The 22,146-nt window shown below is 42.2% G+C and overlaps 1 protein-coding gene across 2 annotated transcripts; it reads left to right on the top strand.

Moving 5' to 3' along the window:
• The first annotated feature begins 126 nt into the window (after positions 1 to 126).
• CUNH8orf33 (chromosome unknown C8orf33 homolog) lies at positions 127 to 22,077 on the top strand. Of its 2 annotated transcripts, XR_015797446.1 has the most exons (12): positions 127 to 269; positions 948 to 1,015; positions 1,307 to 1,397; positions 2,348 to 2,485; positions 3,773 to 4,300; positions 5,025 to 5,191; positions 6,342 to 6,429; positions 8,123 to 8,269; positions 17,732 to 17,780; positions 19,078 to 19,171; positions 20,586 to 20,624; positions 21,763 to 22,077. XR_015797446.1 is itself a non-coding variant. In XM_007423846.3 (9 exons), exons 2-9 carry the CDS (start codon positions 1,007 to 1,009, stop codon positions 10,262 to 10,264), a joined length of 1,383 nt encoding a protein of 460 aa, XP_007423908.1. In that variant the 5' UTR covers positions 127 to 269; positions 948 to 1,006; the 3' UTR covers positions 10,265 to 12,194. The 2 variants fall into 2 exon arrangements, 1 of the variants encoding a protein (XP_007423908.1); XM_007423846.3 differs by lacking the exons at positions 17,732 to 17,780; positions 19,078 to 19,171; positions 20,586 to 20,624; positions 21,763 to 22,077 and adding an exon at positions 10,050 to 12,194.
• The last annotated feature ends 69 nt before the right edge of the window (positions 22,078 to 22,146 follow it).

The raw sequence follows: 22,146 nt of genomic DNA, 5'->3' as shown, positions 1-22,146 counted from the left end.
GGTGTTGTAGTCCAACCCCCCTGGAGGCCTGTGGTAAGTCTTCTTTACCAACAGCCCTCAGACTGAGAAGCTCTCTTGGGTGGGAGAAAACGGCTGACCTCCAAGCCAATCAGAGGGGAGGAACGACTTCCGGGCGGAACCGAATTACCCGAGCTCCGGAGCGAGGGAGAAGGAGTCCAGCGACGGACCAGGCCCGCCTTGCTCGTGCTGGCGGCGGGATCCCAACGGAGTAACTCCCGTTAATGTAACGGAGCTGGACTTGGACCTCGGTATGTTTCAGAGTGGATTGATCCGGATTGAACTGGGGGTGGGGGAATCTGTGTGAGCTCCAGGGTAGAGGGGAAGCGAGGCGCGGCCTGGTCGGGCGCGAGATTTGGAGTTGTGAAGCACTTTCATGCTTTTAACTTTAATGTCAAATGCAGATTATTAAGAGCCCGCCAGGCCGGTCTCAGCACAGCAGATGGATGATTTGAGACTAGGTTTATTTTAGCTAGCCACTAACGTTTTTCTTCTCTGTCCTCCCACGGTCAGTCTTGGCTTCGCACTAGCTCCTGTATTATTATTATTTGGGACGGGGGGGGGGGGCTTTAGGAATTTTGTTTGCAAACCCTGATTAATTTTAAAGCAGAGCACGGGTAGTTTTGCATGTTAACAACCTTAAAGAGCATTGCAGATAGAGGCATGACATTGCCCAGGGGCAAAATGTGTTTGCTTTAAGAATAAACACCGTTTTCTTGCAAAAAAATGAGAAAATATATATGTATATGAATGAATGAATGAATGACTAGATTTTTATTTAGGCCTGTAAAGATACCTATAACAATGTAGAAAGTGTCACTCCTACAAATGCTTATCAGTTATGTAGCAAACACAATTGGGCCTTTGAATAAAGATATCCTAGATTTCATGGTAAATGTAAATGTTCATGTGTCACCTTGTGTTTCTAGGTGATTGAGAAAGAAAATATCTGAAGATTTTATGTGAACACTTATTGCAAACTTTCTTAATGGAAGAGGTAAGAAGTATGTTCTTTGTAGCAACAGATCTAGTTAACTGCTTTGAGTTGGTTAAGACTGAAGCAATATAAAAGGCCCAGAAATTAAAAAAAAAAAACTAAATAAACATTAAGACTCCTGTAACTTTAATTACTGTGACTTTAATTACTGTGTAAGACAGGGAATTTTAGCAAGGACAGAAATTTTGTCACAACACCGCTGGGATTTAAAGGTTTTGCACACAGGCATGTGCAGACATCTTTTTAAAAAGAGCAGCCCTTAATTTTGCTGTACTTTTCCCACTGAGCCAGGCTCCCAAACCAACATTTCAGGATGAACTGGAATGGTGCATCACTCAACTGGAGACTGGCCTTTTGCGTCTCAACCCAACTCCAAAACAAGGTATGTTGTTTTAACTTTTTCTTTATACAGCTTAATTCTAAATGTTCAACAACTGGTTCCAGAAAGTTAATATGTTTTGGTTAGTTTTGCTGGTCAACCAAATTTGTTATTACCAGACACTTTCAGTGCACCAAAGATTAGGTCTTGGTTCCAATCTCATGGTATTTTTTTAAAATGCAGAGTCAGGGAAATATCTTTTGTTCCACTCTTCATTTCAAAGCTTGGGAAGGACAGAAAACAAGGCCTGGTCCCACAGGTATCCACGTGGTTGAGGGACTGATAAAAGGTGCATCATAATGCAAAAAGCATGTTTTATATCAGTGTTTCTCAACCTTGGGGACTTTAAGACCTGTGGACTTCAAGTCCCGGGATTCCCCAGCTACCCATGCTGGCTTGGGAATCCTGGGAGTTGAAGACCACACATCTTAAAGTTCCCAAGATTGAGAAACACTGCTTTACATACTTGCATCAGATGTCAAGACACAAGTACACAGCGGCAGGATTTGCATCATGATGTTACTGCGTATGTTGTCATTTTGATCTAATCTTGATTTGTGATGAACACCCATGCCTTATCTCTTACAATTCAGAGCTAGAGTGCCCTTTCTTTGACTTTTTTCCTGCCCCAGCAACATCAATTAAGCAATCATTCAGAAGGGATGTTCTACCATATGTTTCTGTTTCGGTAAAACTGCAGAGCTACATGAATGGGACTTACAGTCATATGCCAATATGTTCATGAACTCTGCTTCAGAGCATAATACCTCAAAGTCTAGACTGCTTAACATGGGTCTACTATTTAGAGATCTAGGACACTCTAAAAGAAAAAGAAAGGAGGACTGTAAAGCGTTCTGCAGACTGAATGTATTGCAAAAACGAACTGCAGCACAATAAAGCCAGGGATTCATGAGTAACTTTTTACATTCTTCATATCTGGTTCCTGAGAGCAGCAGAGGAAACACAGCGTATCCTTAGAGTATTGCGCTCACGTAAAGCTCCCCTTGTGAAGAAACGGCAGATGATGAACCATGTCTTTGGAGATTACCGTCTCAAAATGGCTGAAGAAAATGAGAGAGCAGCAAAAGCAGGTGAGGTGGCAAATCCTGTCTTTTTCATCAGTCACTTACTCATGCTACTTCCTCCAATTCTTTCATCCTTATGTATATGTCTTTTTGTTCTTTCCCACTACAGCCACAGCCTGAATGGGTTTGTAATGCCATTCTGCATGTCAGCGATCCTTCCCTGAAATGTCTTGCTTTTTTGCTCTCCCTCCCTCTTTCTTTTTATCTGGTGTGCTGTGAGGACAGAGAAAGGTTGCTTTTGCTTGAGGACAGATCACTCATACAGGATCTCTGCAGACAGAAGAAGAGGTTGTGAGGAAGTTGCTCACCTTTGCCCTAGATCCAAACAGAATTACCCCTAAACAAAACGCCAAGTTATAGATACTCCAGGATGAAACAGGCACATACCGCAACGCTGTCATCCAGTTTATCATGATATTTAGATGTCACTGGCAGCTGCTGCAGAGTCAGCTGGGGCAGCCTTCTGCAACTTGAAGCCTTCCAGATATTATGGATTACAGCTTCCATTTTTGTTGCCTTTTGGCCGTGCTGGCTGGTGATGAGGGATCTTAGCTCAACAACTGGAAATGCACCAGGTCAGACAAGACTAAGCAAAGGTGGCCAACTGCAAAAGAGGAGTGCAGAATTCTGTTCCTTTAATGAACAGTGAAGCATCGGGGAGCAATGATGGATGTTGTTGAGACTGCTGTCCAGCCAAGAAAATGTATGAAAATTACTTGGGTCAAAGTGACCCTTCAGTTTTCCTTTGATGAAATAACCATTCTACTGTAGACTTGCCTTAATTGACCCTGAGCCCTGTCTTCTTTGAGATCTAGCCACTCCACTAGAAGTTAGGGATGTGGCCCAAAGAAATGGAGCAGGTTAGCTCATGATAATCTGCCAGGAATATACCCTTCTCTGTAAGGCTGTTGCTTGTTTCTGCTATCTGCTGAAGCCTCTGTTTTTTGCTATTGTTTTTGCTGTTGTTAAGATCTGAGCTTGATCTTCCATTAGATATGGCTAGAGAAGCAGGCAAGTAACCAAGTCATTGGAGAAGCATCAACCAGCCAGGCAGAGATGGGATCATGATTAGGAGACTGTGACAAGTGCAGCTTCTTCTCTACAGTACACATCCAGTCAGCCTTAGTGACCTCTGTAATCTCAAGCCAAATTCCACAACATCCACAGTTTAATGTTTCATGTATACGGCATATAAAATTTGGGTTTCCTTTATTTAAAGAGTATGTAATTTGGTGCACTGGGTTGAGTGTGCTTTGGTGATTTAATGAGAATGTTTCTGTTTCTGCCCTGTAGCTGTGAGGCCTGAGAAGGTAGAAATACACCAAGGAAATGTTCTTCCTTTGGGCAGCGTGGTGTACAGGAAGCAATCCAACTGCCCTTCTGCAGCGTCAACTTCATTGCTTGCATCATCAGATAATAGCTTTCAATTTAACTTTGTTCTACCTGAAAGAACCACAGAAGAAACTGATAGAATCACAGCAGAGGAACATAGGTTGGATGACTCCAGAGAACAGTCCACTGGTAATGGTCCCTCTGGGATTCTGGACTTCTCCACTGGAACTCAGAAGTCTGACTTTGCCTTCAACTTCATCATCCCAGATGTTCCCTCACTTTCAGCTGTTGCCATAGATTCTGGCTTTGGAGCTGCAGCTGCAGCAGAAGCAGCTCCAGAGATAGATGTCCCATCCAAGAAGGGAACGGTGACAGCAGAGAGATCAGCCTTTTCAAAACCTGATAGAACTGATGTGACGGATTGTGTAGGCAGACAAGGTGAAGAATGTCCTATACAAGAGGTACCGAGATTGGAAGCAACCCAAGTAGGTACGGAGACCACTCAGTTTTAATTAAGTCTTGGAAAGAAAGATACACCTATTGATCTTATACAAGTTGTCAACTAATTCCAATACTAATTCATTTATTACTAGAATTGGCTTTTATTTCTGTTCTGTAGAGTTTAATACCGGTAGTCCTTGCTTAACTATGGTAATTGCAACCGGCAATTCCATTGCTAAGCAATGTGGTCATAAAGCGCAGCATCATATGACTGTGCCAACTTATGACAGCAATTGCAGCAGTCCCCATTGCTGTCGTTAGGTGAATCCTGTGCAGCTGCAGTGTCCCATGGTTACTTGATCATTTGTGAACTCCTGCCAGCTTCCCCATGGATTTTGCTTATTGGAAGCTAGCAGTGAAGGTCGCACATGGTGATCACATGACTGCAGGATGCTGCAGTGTCATAATTGTGAGCTGATTGCCAAGGGCTCGAATTGCGATCACATAACCACGGGGACCCTGCAAGGGCTGCAACTATGAGGAGCCATTATAAGTACCCCTAGTTCAGCGCTGTCATAACTTTGAACAGTTCCTGAATGAGTGATTGTTCAGTGAGGACTACCTGTAATGCATTAATTATAGAATGATAATTTTACAGAATAAAAAATAATTCTCCCTTGGTAAAGAATTTTCAGATATGCAAACTAATATAAATCTAATGTTATTGATTAAAAAAAGCAAATGATTAAATAAAAAAAAAATTGGTGCACAGCTCCAACAGAAGTTACAGAAGAGAAATTGATTGTGGCAGCTGGTGAACCATCTAAGAGAAAAAAGAAAAAGAAGCCACCGCTGTCAAAAATAGCGCACGTTGACAAAGGAAGTGGAGACAACAAGTCTTGTGGCCAAGGAACATCTGATCAAGCTGAGATGTTACAGGCATGTAAAGACCATGTTGAATAAGGATAAGACAATGAGTGGGTTATAGATTGGTAGCTCTGACAGAAAGTGTGGTAGGCAGTGATGCAGAAGTATTCATTTGCACTCCTATTAAGTCTCTATGTTTATCAGTAGATCATTCAGGATGGAAAATCAAGGTGCCACTATGGTTGTGACTTGCCTGAAGGTCTCCTGATGTTCCAGTCTGGAGTCTCCCTTTTTCACTGTTTGAATTCAGTGCTTGGGGTTGGGCAACAAGCTAAGCCAGTGTTGTCCAAACTTGGCCACTTTAAGATGAGTGGACTTCAACTCCCAGAATTCCCCAGCCAGTATGCTGGCTGGGGAATTCTGGGAGTTGAAGTCCACTCATCTTAAAGTGGCCAAGTTTGGACAACACTGAGCTAAGCCATCATGTGGTTTCTTTGGTTTTAGATTAGTGGGTTGTGTGAACTGAGCCATTGTGAGTTATAAACCAAAGTCTATGTCTTGGCAGGTAGTCTGAACCCAGTTGTAGGTTCACCCTACAGAATGTGGTTAGGAAATGATGGTTTAGCATGATGCCTGAACCAAGCCTGTACCTCTTACCATTTAGACTGAAATGTAGCTATGAAAGCAAGAGACTTTTCATTGATTTACCCCCAATTGTGAAATTTTCTCCCTAGAGTGGGATGTCAAGAACCTCCATGTTGATGTCTTTCTAGTATAAGACAGGGTCTTTTAACAACATTTTAATATATTCTGGGAATTGATATTGAGTCAACTGGTCTCTGCTTTTTGAAGCCCCTGCATGATTTTTAGTTTTTCTTTTTCAACAGTGTGATTGTTCATGATTGGCATTCCCTTTGGATCCTTGAGTTTTAAACTTAAAAAAAAAAAAACTTTTGTACTCTATTTTACCATTGTATTTACGTTTCCATTTAAGATATTGTGCGTCAGTTAGAGCAGCATTTTTCAACCTTGGCAGCTTTAAGATGTGAGGACTTCAACTCCCAGAATTTTCCAGCCAAAGTTGAGAAACACTGAGTTAGAGAAGTCTGCCGTGAGATAACTTAGAGATTGAAACAAGATGCTAGGAGTAGTTATCTTGCAATGGCATCTTCAGCTAATTCTCATTTCCTCTGTATGTTTCCCCTTCTCCTGAATGTAACAGCCAGATGATCAATTGAAGAGAGAGGTAGACTGGTGTGTGGAACAGCTGGAACTTGGCCTGAAGACTCAGAAATCCACCCCCAAACAGAGTGAGTCAACTTGCTTGGTATCATTTATTTATTTATTTAATTCACTTTAGGCACCTGCCCCTCCCAACTCCAACTGAGTTGGGCAGGTCACAATATAATACCCTATAAAAAAAAATCCAATAGAAATCAAAACAAGATGGGATCCAGTCACTGTATGCAGACATACACAAAAATAACAAGGGCCCACCCAGCATAAGGCCCCGTCCAACTCAACCCAAAGCCCAAGAGAACAAACAGGTCTTCAGGGTTTTACAGAACCCCAACAGGGTGGGGGAGGGCACATGGATTTCAGGGCTGGGACTATCCAATGGAGATCAATAATTTATGCTAAGGTGATGAGTGATCCTCCATTAGCAAGGAGCCTTATAGAAGTCAGCAGGTGGCAGCAGTCAACCAACCTTGGATTATCTCAGAAAAGATAAGCGGAGTTAGGCCTAATCAGTATTTGGATGGGAAAACTCCAGGCTGTAGGCTAGACTGGGAAGATTAAAAAAAAGACGTACTGGATCATGGCAGTGGCCAACCACATCCATACTGGTGCCAGGAAAGAAAACTACATTAGTCACCAAGAGTCAAATCTGACTTGATGGAGACGTTACCTTTCATTTGACTGGTTGTCCAAGTCACTCCATTCCTGATATTTTAGAGCAGAGGGAGAAGAAACAAGCCAGAATTTTGGGAAGAAGAGTATCATTTCTCATGTGGAGAGCCCTCCTGAGTAGGGATGAGGACCTTGGGTCCTCCAAGTTCCATCATCCTCAAACATTGGCCATACTGGTGGAGTATATGAAACTACGTATGTGACTTTTCCCAAAATAATCCATTCTAACCGTATCTGGAAAGTCACAGGTTCCTAATTTTGTTCTAGTGTCTGACAGTTCCTGCCCAGAAGGAAAAGAACAACAAACATCTGGGCACCTATGGTTCCTGCATTCCTTCCTGTTTTGTGGTTGTAGTCTTTCCCAATCACTTACCCTCATCCTTTCATTGACCTTGACTGAACAATGGAACAGTTATGGCTCATTTATTATTTCGAAGGTGTTCCTTCCAGGATTGACAACATCCTCTCAAAGAGACTGAGAAATGCAGGGCATATTCCAGTAATATCATGACATTGAGATCACCAGTGGCAACTCCAAAAGCAGATAGTGAGCAATGACAACTTCATCAAACTTCTTCCCTTATGAATTTTATTTTGGAGAGAAAATAGGTCTGCTGCATTAATTTATTTATTTAGTGGGTTTTTTAAATGTATGTCATATTTAATTTTCCATAACCCTTAGCATGCCTAAATATGTATAAATGTAAAATAAAGGGGGGGGGGACTTTTGAGATGCTTATTTGGATTACAGTTCTGCCTTGGACTCAAATTTCTTTTATCTGATGGTTGTCTTCATAGAAGCTCTTCCTTCCGTTCCTCAAGGTTACTTCTTCCGTCCATTACAATAAATGACTTCTTGAACCGTGTAGTCAGTAAGGCTGAAAGGAAACCATCCACACCCAAAGGGGGAGATTATGAGCAAGCTTGAAGAAGGATGACCAGTCCTTAAGAGGGAATGTTTGCTGATTGAGGAATAGAATGGAATGAGTTATTTGGGGAAAAGTGACTACATGAAATCTGAACAAGAGTACATACTTTTGCTGCCCATCCTACTGAAATGATAAATGTCATGATGTCCTTGGCTCCTTTCAGTGGAAGAGGCTCTCCGTGCCATCAAAACGTTGCGCAGCAAAAAAGCAGTGTTGGCAAAGAAACGTCAAGTGATGCGGATCATGTTCGGTGACTACAGAGCCAAAATGGCAGAGGAAAGGCAGAAGCAGCTGAAGCTCTTGCAAGCAGGTAGGGGGAAAGGGGCTTGCTCTCAGGGTTACAAGTTGGAACGAGGTGTTGGCCTCACCCAGTAAAGCAGATAGGAATCATGAGCTAATTCTACTTTATTGTAAAGCTACATTAACAGAATCTTGCAAGTCTGAAAGTACAGTTCTCCCCCCATCTCCTTTACAGCCCAAGAAACTAGGGAGGTTCCCTTCTGAGCCTCTTGCCTCACCCACTGTCCAGCTGTGGGCTGTGCTGTCCCTTATCTGACCGTTCCTTTGGCAGCATCTCTTGGCCCCGTCTCCCAAGGTCTTTCCCACTTTTCATTATCCAGGGTTGGAGTTGCTGCAGGATGCAGGATGTTGCTGAGGGAGCGATGAAACTGCCGCTTGTTAAAGTCTCCTCCTCTGCTTCCTTCTTCTCTGTCCTGTTGCTTCCCACCTTCGTTCATTGGCTGCTTAATGCAGTTCCTGCATTTGTCCATTTTTACAGGTTTGCGTTAAACCACGCCCCAAGAAAAATCCCTATCTGTGAGGGAAGGTACTACGAGGAGGAGAGTGATGTGGAAGATCAAGGCTCTCGGGAAGGAGGGGGTGCATTCCAGGAGGGGAGAGGAGGCAGGAGGCAGCATAGTCCGCAGGGGGAGCGTGAGAGGAGAGAGAGATTCAGGGTAGCCACTCCTTAGAATCTCCCAGGGTAGATTCACTAGTTGCTGTAGTATAGATTTAGTTGGGCGAGATTCTATCTTTGAGGCGTAAGCAAATAAAGGAATTATACTTGACTGGGCCCGACACTACCATGAGTAATACTAGCCAAATTCAGTTGCAAGAATGTACCTGCTGGATCTTCACTTGACTGGGTGAAATGAGCGTGAAAGTAGTTTTCTTTTTCTGAAATTGCAAGCCATCATTCTTGTCAGCTGGAAAATGTGGTGCAGGAATTTGGTTGTTGAACTAGGAGCATGTAGACCCAGATTTAGGTCTATCCTTGTCCAGAGAAGTCCAGAGAATGATAACAGTCAAGCCACTTTCTCTTAGCCCAGCTATGTCCCAGGATTCTTATTACTGGAGAAAAGTTGGAGGAGAAGAATTTTGTCCTTACGAATCTTTGCAGTTGCCAATTTAATATACTTTGGTGCATGTGTATGTTTTAGCCCCTCAGTGTTTGTAATAACTAATACAGATTTTGAAGGTGTTGCCTAAATGAAGTATAGATTTCACAAGGGATGGGGGGGGCGGGGATTATTGGTAGTGTGTTATCTTCCAGTCCGTTGTATGTGGGCCTTTTCCTCCTTTTTTAATTTGTCAGCTGTTAAGGAGTTGGGCAGCCTCAAAAGTGAAATAAATAAATCCTAATCCACAGGAGGCCAAGGAACAAAATATTGTACCATAAAATGTATCGGGCCAGGCCAGACTGTAGATAATCAATTCTGTTTACTTTGCAACCACCATTCCTTTTTCTTCCTGCTCATTGTTGAGGCTTAGCTTTCCTGCCTGTTAAAGATGGTAGACTTCTTCACTCCCTCTTTAAAAGGGGCAAATAGTGGGGAATATGTAACGGCTGCTAATCTCGCAATGGCACTGATGTCTGCCTGGAAGATGGAACTATTTAATATGGTGTTTCCAGGGAGAAAAGGCACCGAGAAGCTGCCTTCCAGCTTATTCTCTGCTTTCAGATTCTAACTCCTTTTCCCACTTGAGCTAGCAAGACGGTTCAGGAAAAAAAGGTAGACAGAACACAGTGAATGTTGGCCTTTTGAGGTTTTTGCATTGATCTTTCATCTCTATCCTTCCACCCCTCTAAGCCTCAAAAGCAGCTCGCATCGCAGAAGTGACTGAAGAGACCCAGAAGAAGAGAGGTCAGGCATTCAGGAAGTCTGCAGAAGGAGCCAGAAGGGGCCAGAGCCTCCAAGAACCTTTCCTTCAACCCCACACTTCCTCAGTTTGTCTCAGAGCAGCTGACCCTTGCTGTTTTGCATTCAGGCCATCGCAAGAGGAATTCCGCTTCAACTTTTTCTGAGCAACCATTTTGGCTCCCAGGACATTGATTTTGAAAAGGTTTCTTTGGCAGGGGGAAAGAAAAGCAGCAACCGAGCAAAAACTGAATGGCAAGCCTGGCCTGTAAAAAAGGGGAAAGTTGCATGATTGGAAAGCTCAAGAAGTTTGAGGAAGAGAGGCCAACCAAATATGGTGTTACATGCCCAGTTTTGTTAATGCAGTGGCAACTTTATGCATCAGAGGGATACTTGATTTGATGAATTTTTCTATGCAAATGCTTTCTTAAATGATGCAAATGATTTAGAGTTAGGAAGATAGTAGCAAATGTGCTCATGCGCGCATGCACACACACCGCAAGCAGATGGTCGATCAGGTAAGAGAGATGCATGAATGTAGTCAGAAGTATTATGCATTATTGGATGTTCTGTTCTCTAGACCCTTCAAACCCTTTAAGGAAAACCCGAATGTATACCCACAGCCACTCACGGGTGATTGTCAGCTGATCACAAGCAATCACCAAGTTTGAGCTTTCTGCATTTAGGCACAACTTGATCTGGAAACCTCATACGCAGAAACAGATTTTCCTGGCATGGAGAGAATTAGGTCTTCTCCACTCATTCCTGCATACTGATGTCCAAAAGCGCAGCCCATCTAACTTGCACACAATTTAGGCACCTTCACAAAATCTGGATATCGCAAAGGATTGTCTACTGTGATTTACCAAGCTTCGTGGGAGCAATCCCATCTTGGCCACTGCACTTACTGTTTTGAAATAACCATCTCCAGTGCCATTTCTTGGGATGCAGAAGACCACCAGAGGTTTCCTCAACCTGAGTTAAGAGCAGGCAGTCTGTGCGAACTGCCTCTGAGCACGACTCCGCCTTTGGAATCTTTGAGTCTCTGTGATTTTCTCTCAGTAAGGGAGCAAAGAAAGCTTCTGAGCAGATGAAGGTATTGTTCCCATTGGATCAAAGTTCAAATAAACAGATCCAGGCTGTGCCTCTTGCATTTTTCTTTGAAAACTCATTTCAGAAGTAGTTTTATATTGGAATCACACCCAGGAAGGCATTTTGGCTGGATTTGCATAGACTAGGTTGAAGGAGTTGGATGGTTTGTGATTCCACATGTTATGTCAGAGCATGCTGTGTGAACCAAAAGACTGTGTGAAGCCAGGTTAGGACCTGCTTGGTCCTAGCATGTTCTATAACCAAACGGTCATGTTTTGTTAATTTGCAATCGGGTTAGCATGTTATAAGAAGTGGCAGAAACAGGAACCAGGTATTGGTAATGCTTTTATTCTAAAAGGTTCCTCCACTCCACCCCTAATTGTTATATCCTCAAGTTTCAGCCCTGAAAATGGCCACTATTGCAGTTTACATCTCTTAATGCTCTCCCTCTTTCATACAGAGAGAAAGCAACAAAAATAGAGAAACGGCTCAACCATCTTCCCAAACCTGGTTAAGTTAAACTGGACTCCGTTTCAACCCACTTTCCCTGTTTTTTGTCTATAGCTTACAAAATTTAACAGACCTCCAGCTTGGGCAGTGTATAAGATTGGAGCAAATTTGGTAATTACAGAACTAAGCTAAGTAAGTCCCATTTATATCAATGAGTCTTGGAGCGAACATACGTTCAAATCAAGGGGTAGGTTGGATGAATCTAGCCATTGTGATTCATATTCCATAGTTCGTGACTTAGCCTGATGTGTGAACCCAACAACTATATATAGAAAATTGGCCTTTGGCTAGATTCTTGTTGCTATATAGGAAAAGAGTTATCATTCTGAGGATCAAATATCAGTTAAAGACACAAGAACAAGCCAGACTGGGTCAGTTGGCAGCCTTCAAATATATACCTTCTGAAATTTCCACTCCTAAAAAAACAGTTGGAGGAGCAACATCTTTCTTATTTTCTTTATTAATTTACCCCCAAGAGGCCCCCCAAAATGACCTCTAATATGCAGTTGGTTACCTTAGTTGGTAAGTTCATTCTCTAAAGCCATAGTGCCTTGGGTGCTTTCAATCCTGTGGAAGGATGCCTTAAACGTCAAATTGCTTCCAGGCCCCATACACATTTGGTGATTTTTCTGCACCTCTTAAACATTTAGGTGGTAAGAAAAGAGCCTCAGTTGTAAGAACAGGCTATTTTAAAAGCTGTAACTGAGCAGTCAGCAAGTCAAGAATAAAGTAGAAAATATAGGAGGTGTCTTGATACCACCTGTCCCCCTTCTAGCTCTGGCATTCTCTCTGCTGTAACAAAAAACCCCTGGCAGGAACTCAGATATGTCTTGTAATGGCTTTCAGGTTTGGCTTAGAAGGTTCAGCTCTACCAGCCAATCCTTCTCCATTCACTTTTTTGGCTCTCTAACTCCAGACTGGCCCTTCAGCCCATCTTTGCAATGATGAATGATATGCAGTGACCCTCTTCCAGGATTGGTTAAAGATGGGGGTGGGTGCTAAATTTTAATTGGCCCATTGACTATTGAGTCATATGGAATAGCTAGGTGGATGGGTCTGAAAAGAGGGTGTGCTAGGAGAGAAAGCTTGACTTCAATAGCCATAGAAAGCATGATAAGACTAACATCCATTTTCTGATGATCAAAGATCTTTGGAGATAAATTGAAGAGATTTGGAGATTTGCATTTTCTAATTACTGATTGTGCTTACAACTCAAAAGGCTGGATCTTCTATCCTGGCAAATAATTTTTAAAAGTAGTTCTTGCTTAAATGTTCAACTCTGCAGATTTTTTAAAACATTTTTGAATAAGGGTTGGTTGATTTACAAATCATTTGAAGTAAATTAAAATATCCTGGAACTGACCACATTTAATTATTAGAAGTCCAGAACCCGTACTTACCATCTTGGATTTTAAAAATAAAATACAAGACTACTTAAACATTGTAGTACTTGCATATTTGAAATATAAAAGGAGCACTGGACAATTGTGAGAACCATTCCTGAATCTGATTGATATTTTTGGCTGGAAAAGTGATCTCCACTGGTCTGAAGAATCATCTAGCTATCACCATCAGCAAGGAAGCAACAAGGGCAAACTGGCATTATGAGAACATGGAAACAAGGAAGTTTCTTTAATTCTTTAACAAAACATCTGCTCAGAATCTAAGAAAAAGGGAGTTCTTCTGTAACATCTTCCATATGATCAAGGTTCAGTTTTGCTTACATTTGATGTTTGCTTCTGAAGAACATTTAAGGTGGATGAAAGTTCTTTAAGCAAGGAAGTTCTAACTTCAGCTTCCCAAAATATTAGTTACTTAGCTGGAACGGACGTATTTGTGCTCTTCATTGGAGTAAGTTTTTCCTTGTACTAAAGGATAGTGAAAACTTGCTGAACCCAGCACCACTTTGCTATTTAGTGTGGCAATATTTAAAGTTCTGACTGAATTTAGGTTCCTGCATCTACTGAAATGGAGGAGATCTGGGTTGTCTACCTGTGCATGGTTTTGTTTGTCCTTATATTTATTTTGATGAAGCAGAAGCCAGAAGATGAGATCAAGAAGAAGACAGATGGTCAGAGCCCCTCAACCTCAACTAGTCAGTTTATCAGCAGCGCTGGAAGAGCTCTTGAGTATACAGAGGAAGAGCTGGAGGCCTCCCTGCAGAAGCTAAGCAGTCTTTTCTTTAGCACAGATACACAGAAGAAGCAACCTCACTCTGATCACAGAGTCCATCAGAGAGAATCTGCAGGAAAAGAGCCTCAGGTGAGCCACGATAAAATCCAGATGAAATATAATAGAGGGGGTGGACTTCAGTTTTTTGGAATCCCGGAGGCCCTCACTATTGGAGGCATAGCCGGTAAGGTGATAGCTACTCCAATCCACTCGTCTACCTTTGAGGTAACTACTTGGATGGAATCACATCTTGCCTTTTTGTTGTTCCATTATTCAGCTACTTCTGAATTTCCATGGCTTGAGGAACCTCATTTCCCCAGGATTGTCCGTCCATAATTGTCTCTGAGATCTTATAAGCTCAGGCTGGTGGTATTAGTGTCTTCTGCTGACCTCTTTTTCAAGTGCCTGCAATTTTTCCAAGCATTGGGGTCTTCTTCAGTGACTCTCAGTTTCCCGTAAGGTGTCAAAAATATTTAAGCTTTAGCTTCATTAGTAGGGTTTCCAGCAAGCAGTTTGGTTTTATTTCATTAGTATTGAGTTATTTGTTCTTTTTGGCCAATAACAAATCAACTATTTTCTCTAACATCACAATTCAAAGGCATCCCGTTTTCTTCATTCAGCTTTTCTGATGGCCCAGCTTTCACAGCCATATGTTGCAATGGGGAAAACTATGGCCTTGACAATAAGTACCTAGGCAAATGTGGGGTTGGGTTATTTGTGGTCCAGCAGATAGTGAAAAAGCTAGGCATTTTCTTTGCTGGTTTTTGATGGCTTCTCACCTTAAGTCATCATGTAGGGTTATTGTTTGTTTGGGCATAGTCTGTTAAATGACTACAGAATGGTGCATGGTTAACCTGGGTTATGTATTTGCTCATGATATTTAATGGCTTAGCAGATTGTGTGAACATAGCCAGTAAATCATGATTAAACAAATTATGTCTTACTGCAATCTGTAAACCCAGTCTATAACTGGCCTGCATTGCTGCAAGAAGACTCATTAAGAAATCTGCATCTCATAACCCATCCATGCATAATTTACAAGAGAGAATGTCAAGGTTGTAGAAGAACTTATTACTGTTATTTAACTAATGAACCATTTAATTATTTTATAATCTACTTGCTGATCTAGTACAAATCCTGCCCTGCCATCTGTCTGCCTTGACGAACAAGTCCCAAAGAGAGTATTTGAAATTCAGTACAACACGGAATCTGTTGGCTGTAACACCATGTTCTCCTGAAATGGATATCCAGATTATAGAGTTGAGCATGGAATATTTATGTCTCCCCTCATATCTGTTTCAGCATTACCCATTAATACAACTTGTGGACCGCAAAATCACTGAACACAGATTAGTTACCACTTAGTTAAATGCTCCATGACCTACTGAGCCAAACCCAAACAAAATATATTATAGATTAGAATGTGGTTTGTAAATTGTAGTTTATGGTTTATGAATCCACCTGACGTGGCTTATTCAGCTAGCCATAGTTAAGCATGCCAGATCTTAGCACAAACATATCTTGACTCTCCCTTTGATATGGAATCATTTATTTTCTCCATGATGGCAGTCATCCAAAATGAGCAAGCTATAGAGGGTAACAATTTTTCCCACTTAAATGAGCACGTGCTTTTTTGTTGTGGTCTACTGTGAAAAATCTTCCACCTCTAACTTATGCATCTGATCAAGGTCATGGATGCATTTAGAATTCAGCCATTGGATAGACAGGGTTCTCTTAAGCCAGATTATATTTTTTTAATTTAAAAAAAAGCATGTTTCTAGTTTTTAATAAAAATGAAAATAAATCACATATTCCAGGATGCTATTACTGTATGCTTGTGCTGCCAAATTGTTCCTATTTTGTCCCCTGGAAAGGCTTACACTGTTTCATTACCTATGATTATTAACCCATTTGTCAGATGATATATTTCCAACAAGAGAAAAATGGGGGAATATTTGTGGTAGGGTAGAATCCTTTCTTTTATCCTCTATAAATATTTTCCTCTCTCCTTTACCCCAACTAGAACCTCACTTGTCAGATGACACATTCTTGGAGGGGGTAGAGATGTTTGCAGAAACTGTGCCATTTCAAGTTAATAATTCTTTCTAATTCCAGTGCTCTGAATACCACTGTTTACCCACCCAAAAGAGAGTCATCCACCAGCAAGAGCTGTTTGGGAAAAAGTGAAGATTTGCAGACTCAATCCATCATTCTTTAAGGGGGGGGGGGGGGAGTAATCTTAGTGGAGAAATAGGAAAGACCAGCCCAGGTGGGCAAGATTTTCAAATATTATGCGGAATACTGATGGGTTGTAATGGGGGAAGAAAAAAATGAGTGAAATTGTAGTGCTAATGCAATGTTTTTCAAACTTGGCCACTCTAAGATGTGTGGACTTCAACTCCCAGAATTCCCCAGCCAGCATGTGTGGACTTCAACTCCCAGAATTCCCCAGCCAGCATGTTTGGACTTCAACTCCCAGAATTGCTCAGCCAGCATGCTGGCTGAGGAATTCTGGGAGTTGAAGTCCACACTTGTTAAAGTGGCCAAGTTTGAAAAACAGTGTGCTAACCAGAGCAAGAGAACTGCAGAATACCAAGATGGAAGTTGCTGGTATAAAAAGAAACTATGGGTGCGTGGGGTGAGATGAACTGAAATCTGATGGTCATCAGGCTGCAACTCTAAAGGGTATTACATGTATGCAGAATAAGCCCAGCAATTCAATCATAACATAAGTATTTAGCAACACCAAAGCAATGGACTTTGGTCCCCCCTCAAGGTAGAAATTAACTTTGCATTTCCACTTTCATCGAATCAAAGCTTAATTCTGTTATTATTCTGACTGGAGACTGGGTTCCATTGACTTGGATGACAGTGTGGTTTGATTCTGAAACGCTTTTTTGAGTCGTCAATAAAAGCTGCTACATTGACTTGGATGAAACCCATGACTTTTGAGCAGGAGGGCAAATATTTTAACTCCACTTTGGAAGAAGTGTGCCTGGGAGGGGAATGTCTTGGTGCAAAAGGGACAGGACTCGTGTTCCCTTAATAGCTGCATGAAAGGAGAGATTTCAGCCGGAGCATCTTGACCACTACACCCCAGAAGCTCCTGAACAGCTTCTTTTTTTTTTTAACCTTTTGAATCTGCCCATCCTAATCTAGGAAGCCGAACTCTCTTTCCTCCATGCATCCCAGGGAAGGCGATCCTGTTTGCAATTTCCTTATAGCTATGTGAACAGTTATACTTTTCCCATGGGGCAGCTATTGTTCCTGCTGCTTCTGTTTGCTCTCCAGAAAAGATCTCTGTAATTCTCAGTTTCCCTGGAAACTTCGTGATAACTAGAGGGGAGGAAAGAACTGAAGAAGTCTAGCAGCTCAATTGCCAGCATTGAATTTCAGTTAACCTTCTGCAGGAATGCAGTCAGATAGGATATCTGACCCAGCATAGCAGCCATACCTTTGGAAGCCCCAACTTGAAACAGGTCAAGCTGATGTCACTACGATGCATTTAGCACTGGAGAGGCTTCTAGAAAAATGTGCTTACCGTCTCTTTGCATTTTTCCTCTCCTTTTAACAACACCAGTGGCTTCAGCAGGCTGGGTGTAGTCTGAAGAGGCAAGAAGTCAGCTCAGATGACATTTAAGCCATGATTAGGAAGAACTAGCGATATCAGAAGGTACAAACCAGCTTTTCCCAAACTTGATGCCCTGCAGAAATAGGGGACTGTAAACACGGTTTCAGTTGCTATTCGGGTTGGTCGAAAGTTCATCCAGTTGGCAGCCCAGGTTAGACTTAACCAAGCCTCCAACTAATCTGTATCTTCTTTCTCTCTTTCCCCCTCCCTCCTCTTTTTAAACCAACAGGTGAAGATTTCTCACCCTGCTGCTCAGCAGAATATCTTGGATGAGATTGGTGAGTCCCTGTCACGTCACAAAATTGTTACCTCTTTCATTTGCATGTGTAGAGGATTTATCTTGTCCCCAGCTTGGCTCCCTCCTACTGCATTTGGACTACAATACCATTCTCCTCAGCCACTGTGGCTAGGAAGGTGGGAATCGGAATCCAACTCAAGGCTAGAGGTCACTGGGGTTGGGGGAAGAGTGACGTTTGTGCTCTTTTTCCTGATTCTCCAGAGGCATTGGATTTCAGCTGTATGGCCAGTGGTGGATTACGCTATGGGGAGCCCATCACATCCGGAGGCTGCGCTTGGTTGGGAAAAACTTGGCAGCCAAGTGTGTTAAGCCTTTCAGGGGCTCCTATCTGGATTCAAGAGTGGGTTTTTGAGACAAGGTGTGTTTGTGAGACTCAGCCAGTCTTTAAACACACAACAAGCATACACACTTGGGCTACTTTCATATTATGATTTATACAACAGTTCTCCCTATAAGGGAATACAGGATTAACAATAATTTAAATCTACATATACAATCTGCTGACCCTTCATGCTGATCAGGTCTCAATAACCAGTGATATTTTGGCTCCTCCTTAACCTCAAGGCCATTCTTAACAATGACCACAGTTCATCACGCTCTGAATCCATCAATTTTGAGAAGGATGTTGGCCAGCACCATGTTCCACAATCATTAATTTTTCATTCTGGTTGAACTTCTGCTACTTCCTGGTTTTTTTCATGTGAAAAAAAATGCCCATTTGTTTTCAAAATGGTATGAACTTTCCCACCATTGTCATGGACAGAAGTCTTGACTGGGCCTCATAATAGAAGGAATGTACTATTTATTGGAATGACCATAATAGAAAGACCTTAGAAGTAGAGGTACATGTGAGCAGGCCATGGACTAGAACAACGTGGAATAGCTTAGATCAGGTAACATGGAAGGTACTAAGAAAGCCATCTGTGGGCCAGTTCATTTATTTTCATCAAGCATCGATGATCCCTTATGGAAGCTGCTTCCAAAGGTGGTTGTCTGTGCTTCTTCCGCCCATCTGGGTTACCTTGATGCATCTTCTGATGAAGGTGGAATTACAGTGGACTCACTGAGCCAATGATCTGGCGACTAAAAGCTATACACATGCAAAATGTTTTTGATACCTACAGATAAAAAATAACCAACGCTTTGCAAACACTTTTCTTCTTTCTTAGCAGGTTAGCACTAAGGGATTTGGAGTGTTAACCTGTGTATCTTGCTTTAGTGAGATGCCCGAGTGTGAATAAGCCTCTTTGGTTTGGTTTTTCTCCATTGGCCTGCAGAGCAAGCTGTGCAGGAGACTGCAGACACAGAAGTGTACACAAGGAGACATCCACAGCAACCGGTTCCCAGGCGGCATCACGAGGAGAGTCAGTGGTAAGGAAAATACGGAGCAGATGAATCACGGGAGGGATCCTGCTATGTTAGAGCAAAAGCCCACCCATGTATAACACTAACCTGGCCAGGTGGCTTGAAGCATTGCAAGCTATTGTTCTAGTTCAATAACTAAGATATGCGGACTTCAGCCCCCAGAATTCCCCAGCCAAGGTGTGAACTTCAACTCCCAAGATTTCCCAGCCAGTATACGCATCTTAAAGTTGGCTGGGGAATTCTTCAATTCTTCAAGGCTGGCACCTTGAAGACGCTCCCGCAGGTTAACCACCATCACTTACCATCAATTACCTTGGAAGATGCTATTTATGAATGAATGTTGGTTAAAATACTGATTAAAATGCAATAAACCAATATTTATTTTTGTTTTTATTGTAAAACCGCCCAGAGTTGCTCATTGAGCGAGATGGGCGGTGACTAAATTTGAAATATAAATAAATAAATAAATTCTGGGGGAGTTGAAGTCCAGACATTTTAAAGTTGCTGAGGTTGAGAAATGCTGCTCTACTTCTCCATGGATTAAGGGGAAAATAGGGAGAGAGGCAGAGTTCAGTGCGGAGGGATTCTCTCATACCGGTTCAGGGAATCATCCCAATTCTGACACCACGTAGAAACCTGAAGCCATCTTAAAGTAAAGCCACTATTTTCCTGTTACCTCATGAGGAACTGTTCCACCGAGAAAGTTGCGAGGCTGTGGTGTTTTCCCTGCATTTGCTCCCAAATTAGTATTCAGTGGCATGCCCCCTCTGAGCATTGGTTCTCTGTAGGCTGAAGGCTATTCGTTGGCCAAACAGAACATACTTCTCCAAGCACTGAAAAAGCCAGAAGCAGCCTCAGTTCACACACCATGCTAAACTACAGTCTCTTTAATAAACCACAGCTGGACTGGATTCATGCTAAATCAGCTCTGATTTGCAAATCACCATGGCTGAGTTCACGCCTCATCCCAAGTCAAAAGAGAAGAAACTATGCTATGGTTCATGTATGAACCAAACCTTTATATTTTGTTGAAGGCCATGCAACAAAGGTTGCAGGGTGATTTAATAACACTTTGTTTACAACTATCTAAATAGATTTCTGAAACAGAAAGCCCAACTGCTAAAAAAAAAAAAAAGGTATCTGACTTTCAAGCCTCTCCTCCTGTCCTCAGTTTTATTAAACCATGGCTTAGCACAATATATGAACAATCCAATCATCATGTCTGATGTCTGATCTGGACAACCACCTCTGTGGTACCTTTAAAAGTAAGTCAGTCAGTTTTTGAGAACCAAGCTAGCAGGCCCGTTTTAAGAAGCAGGTACATTTCTAGATATGGCATTATTGCATGCCCTGCCCAGTAACTTGGAGAATTTCTTGCTTCATTTCCTTTCCTAATTTTTTTTTTATTTTTCTCTTGCAGATTTGGAACCACTGACACATTCTAGAGTTAGAGTGCCCGGTGAGTAGGCATTTCTAGCTTTCGTGTGATGCTATTTGGCATCTAACACATTGTTCAATTTTTATGTGCAAAACCCCACAACACAGGGACTTTCTCAAAGGTATTTTCCATCATACCTTTCCATGCTTTTTCCCCACAACTTTCCTTCCTAGGCTGCTCCACACTTAAGTCCTGCAGGGAGGCTGTTGTGTTGGGAGGCAGGTAGAGGAATAGAACAGCCCTGCGTGGTTAAGATCCAAAATTACACAGAGGCATTTTAAGAAGCCTGTTCTTTCAGGAAACAGAAGAAAGCATCCAAGAGCCATTTTACCAAAAGAGAGAAAAATGCAATGATAAAAAGGATAAAATGTGGTAGAGCTGGAATTGGAACCTAGAGATATCCTTAAGTCGTTTCTCCATTTTAAGAAATTTGAAGCGTTTGATTTAAGCAAGTCATTCGTTTAGAAATGTCTGAAGCCTTCAACATTTCACAAGGTCCACAAATTTTGCAAGATTCCACCGCTGTTGCATCACGAAAAAAATGGTAGCATTTCATGAGATTTGATTTAATTGTGAGGGAGGATGGCTTGACACCCAAGCCATCTTATGATCAGATTGCTCACCGCTGAAGTAAAAAAATATCAGAAAATAGTCCTTTTCTAATCTGGAGACCCTGGTTTTAAAAAAAGGCAAAAGTCCTCTCTTTGGTTTCCAAGGACAAGACTGCCAAAAGACCACTGAGTATAAGTGGAGTGCCCACCAAGCCAAATTCTAGTGGGAAAAGATAACTCGTGGGCTGTTCTGATCCCAGGCTGTTTTGCACTTTTCCTAAACTACTTCAGAAGTTTTAAAAATCCCGATAGCTGTTCTCACAAGACTGACATTTTATCACTTGCCATTCATTCAATCCCTGAGAAATATTCTGCTTTTTCCTGCCCCAGCTTGAGCAATCGATGCTGAAGCCTGCTTCCACGGAAGAAAAAAGGACTTCCCTTTTTTTTAAAAAAAGGGAATTTTTCCCTCCTGTCCTCCCCATCCACTGCGAAAAGCAAAAGTATTTTTGACACAAATGTTAGGCTTTTCTTGGGAGTTTTTCCAAGCGAACGAGAGCTGTGCTCACAGTTCCTTCAATGCCTTGATCCCTCTTGTGTTTTCACAGCTGCAGACTGAGCGCCTTCGTCCCCCCAACAGTGCCTGCATCGTGAGGTGCTTCCCCGGAAGAGAACCACCACCACCCCCCGCATCCCTCTGGCTGTCGCAAGGGTTTTGGAAAAATTGGAATGGGGAGAATGTGAATGGAGGCAGTGCGCCTTAGAAGACGCAACCCGAGTGCTTTGAGATGTCACTTTCCCGGCCCACCCTTGAAGCTTCTGTGCTGTTTCTGCAGGAGCTCGGCTGGTCTTTCACTCTCCCCCGAGCAGGTCTTGAAAATCTGTTTAGCTGCACTTCCTTCCCACCCTGATTAAAACTTGTGCACCAAACAAGTGCCTGACTCAGCCTTTATTGCTTCAGCCTCTTGAGGCCTTGCTCTCTGTGTGTGTGT

This window comes from Python bivittatus, unplaced genomic scaffold (assembly GCF_059951505.1).
Source record: "Python bivittatus isolate LINGU-HERP-01145 unplaced genomic scaffold, Pbiv_v1 ctg000560_np1212, whole genome shotgun sequence".
NCBI lineage: Eukaryota > Metazoa > Chordata > Lepidosauria > Squamata > Pythonidae > Python > Python bivittatus.
Note: the sequence above shows the minus strand (reverse complement) of the source record. Positions and strands in the feature narration are given on the sequence as shown.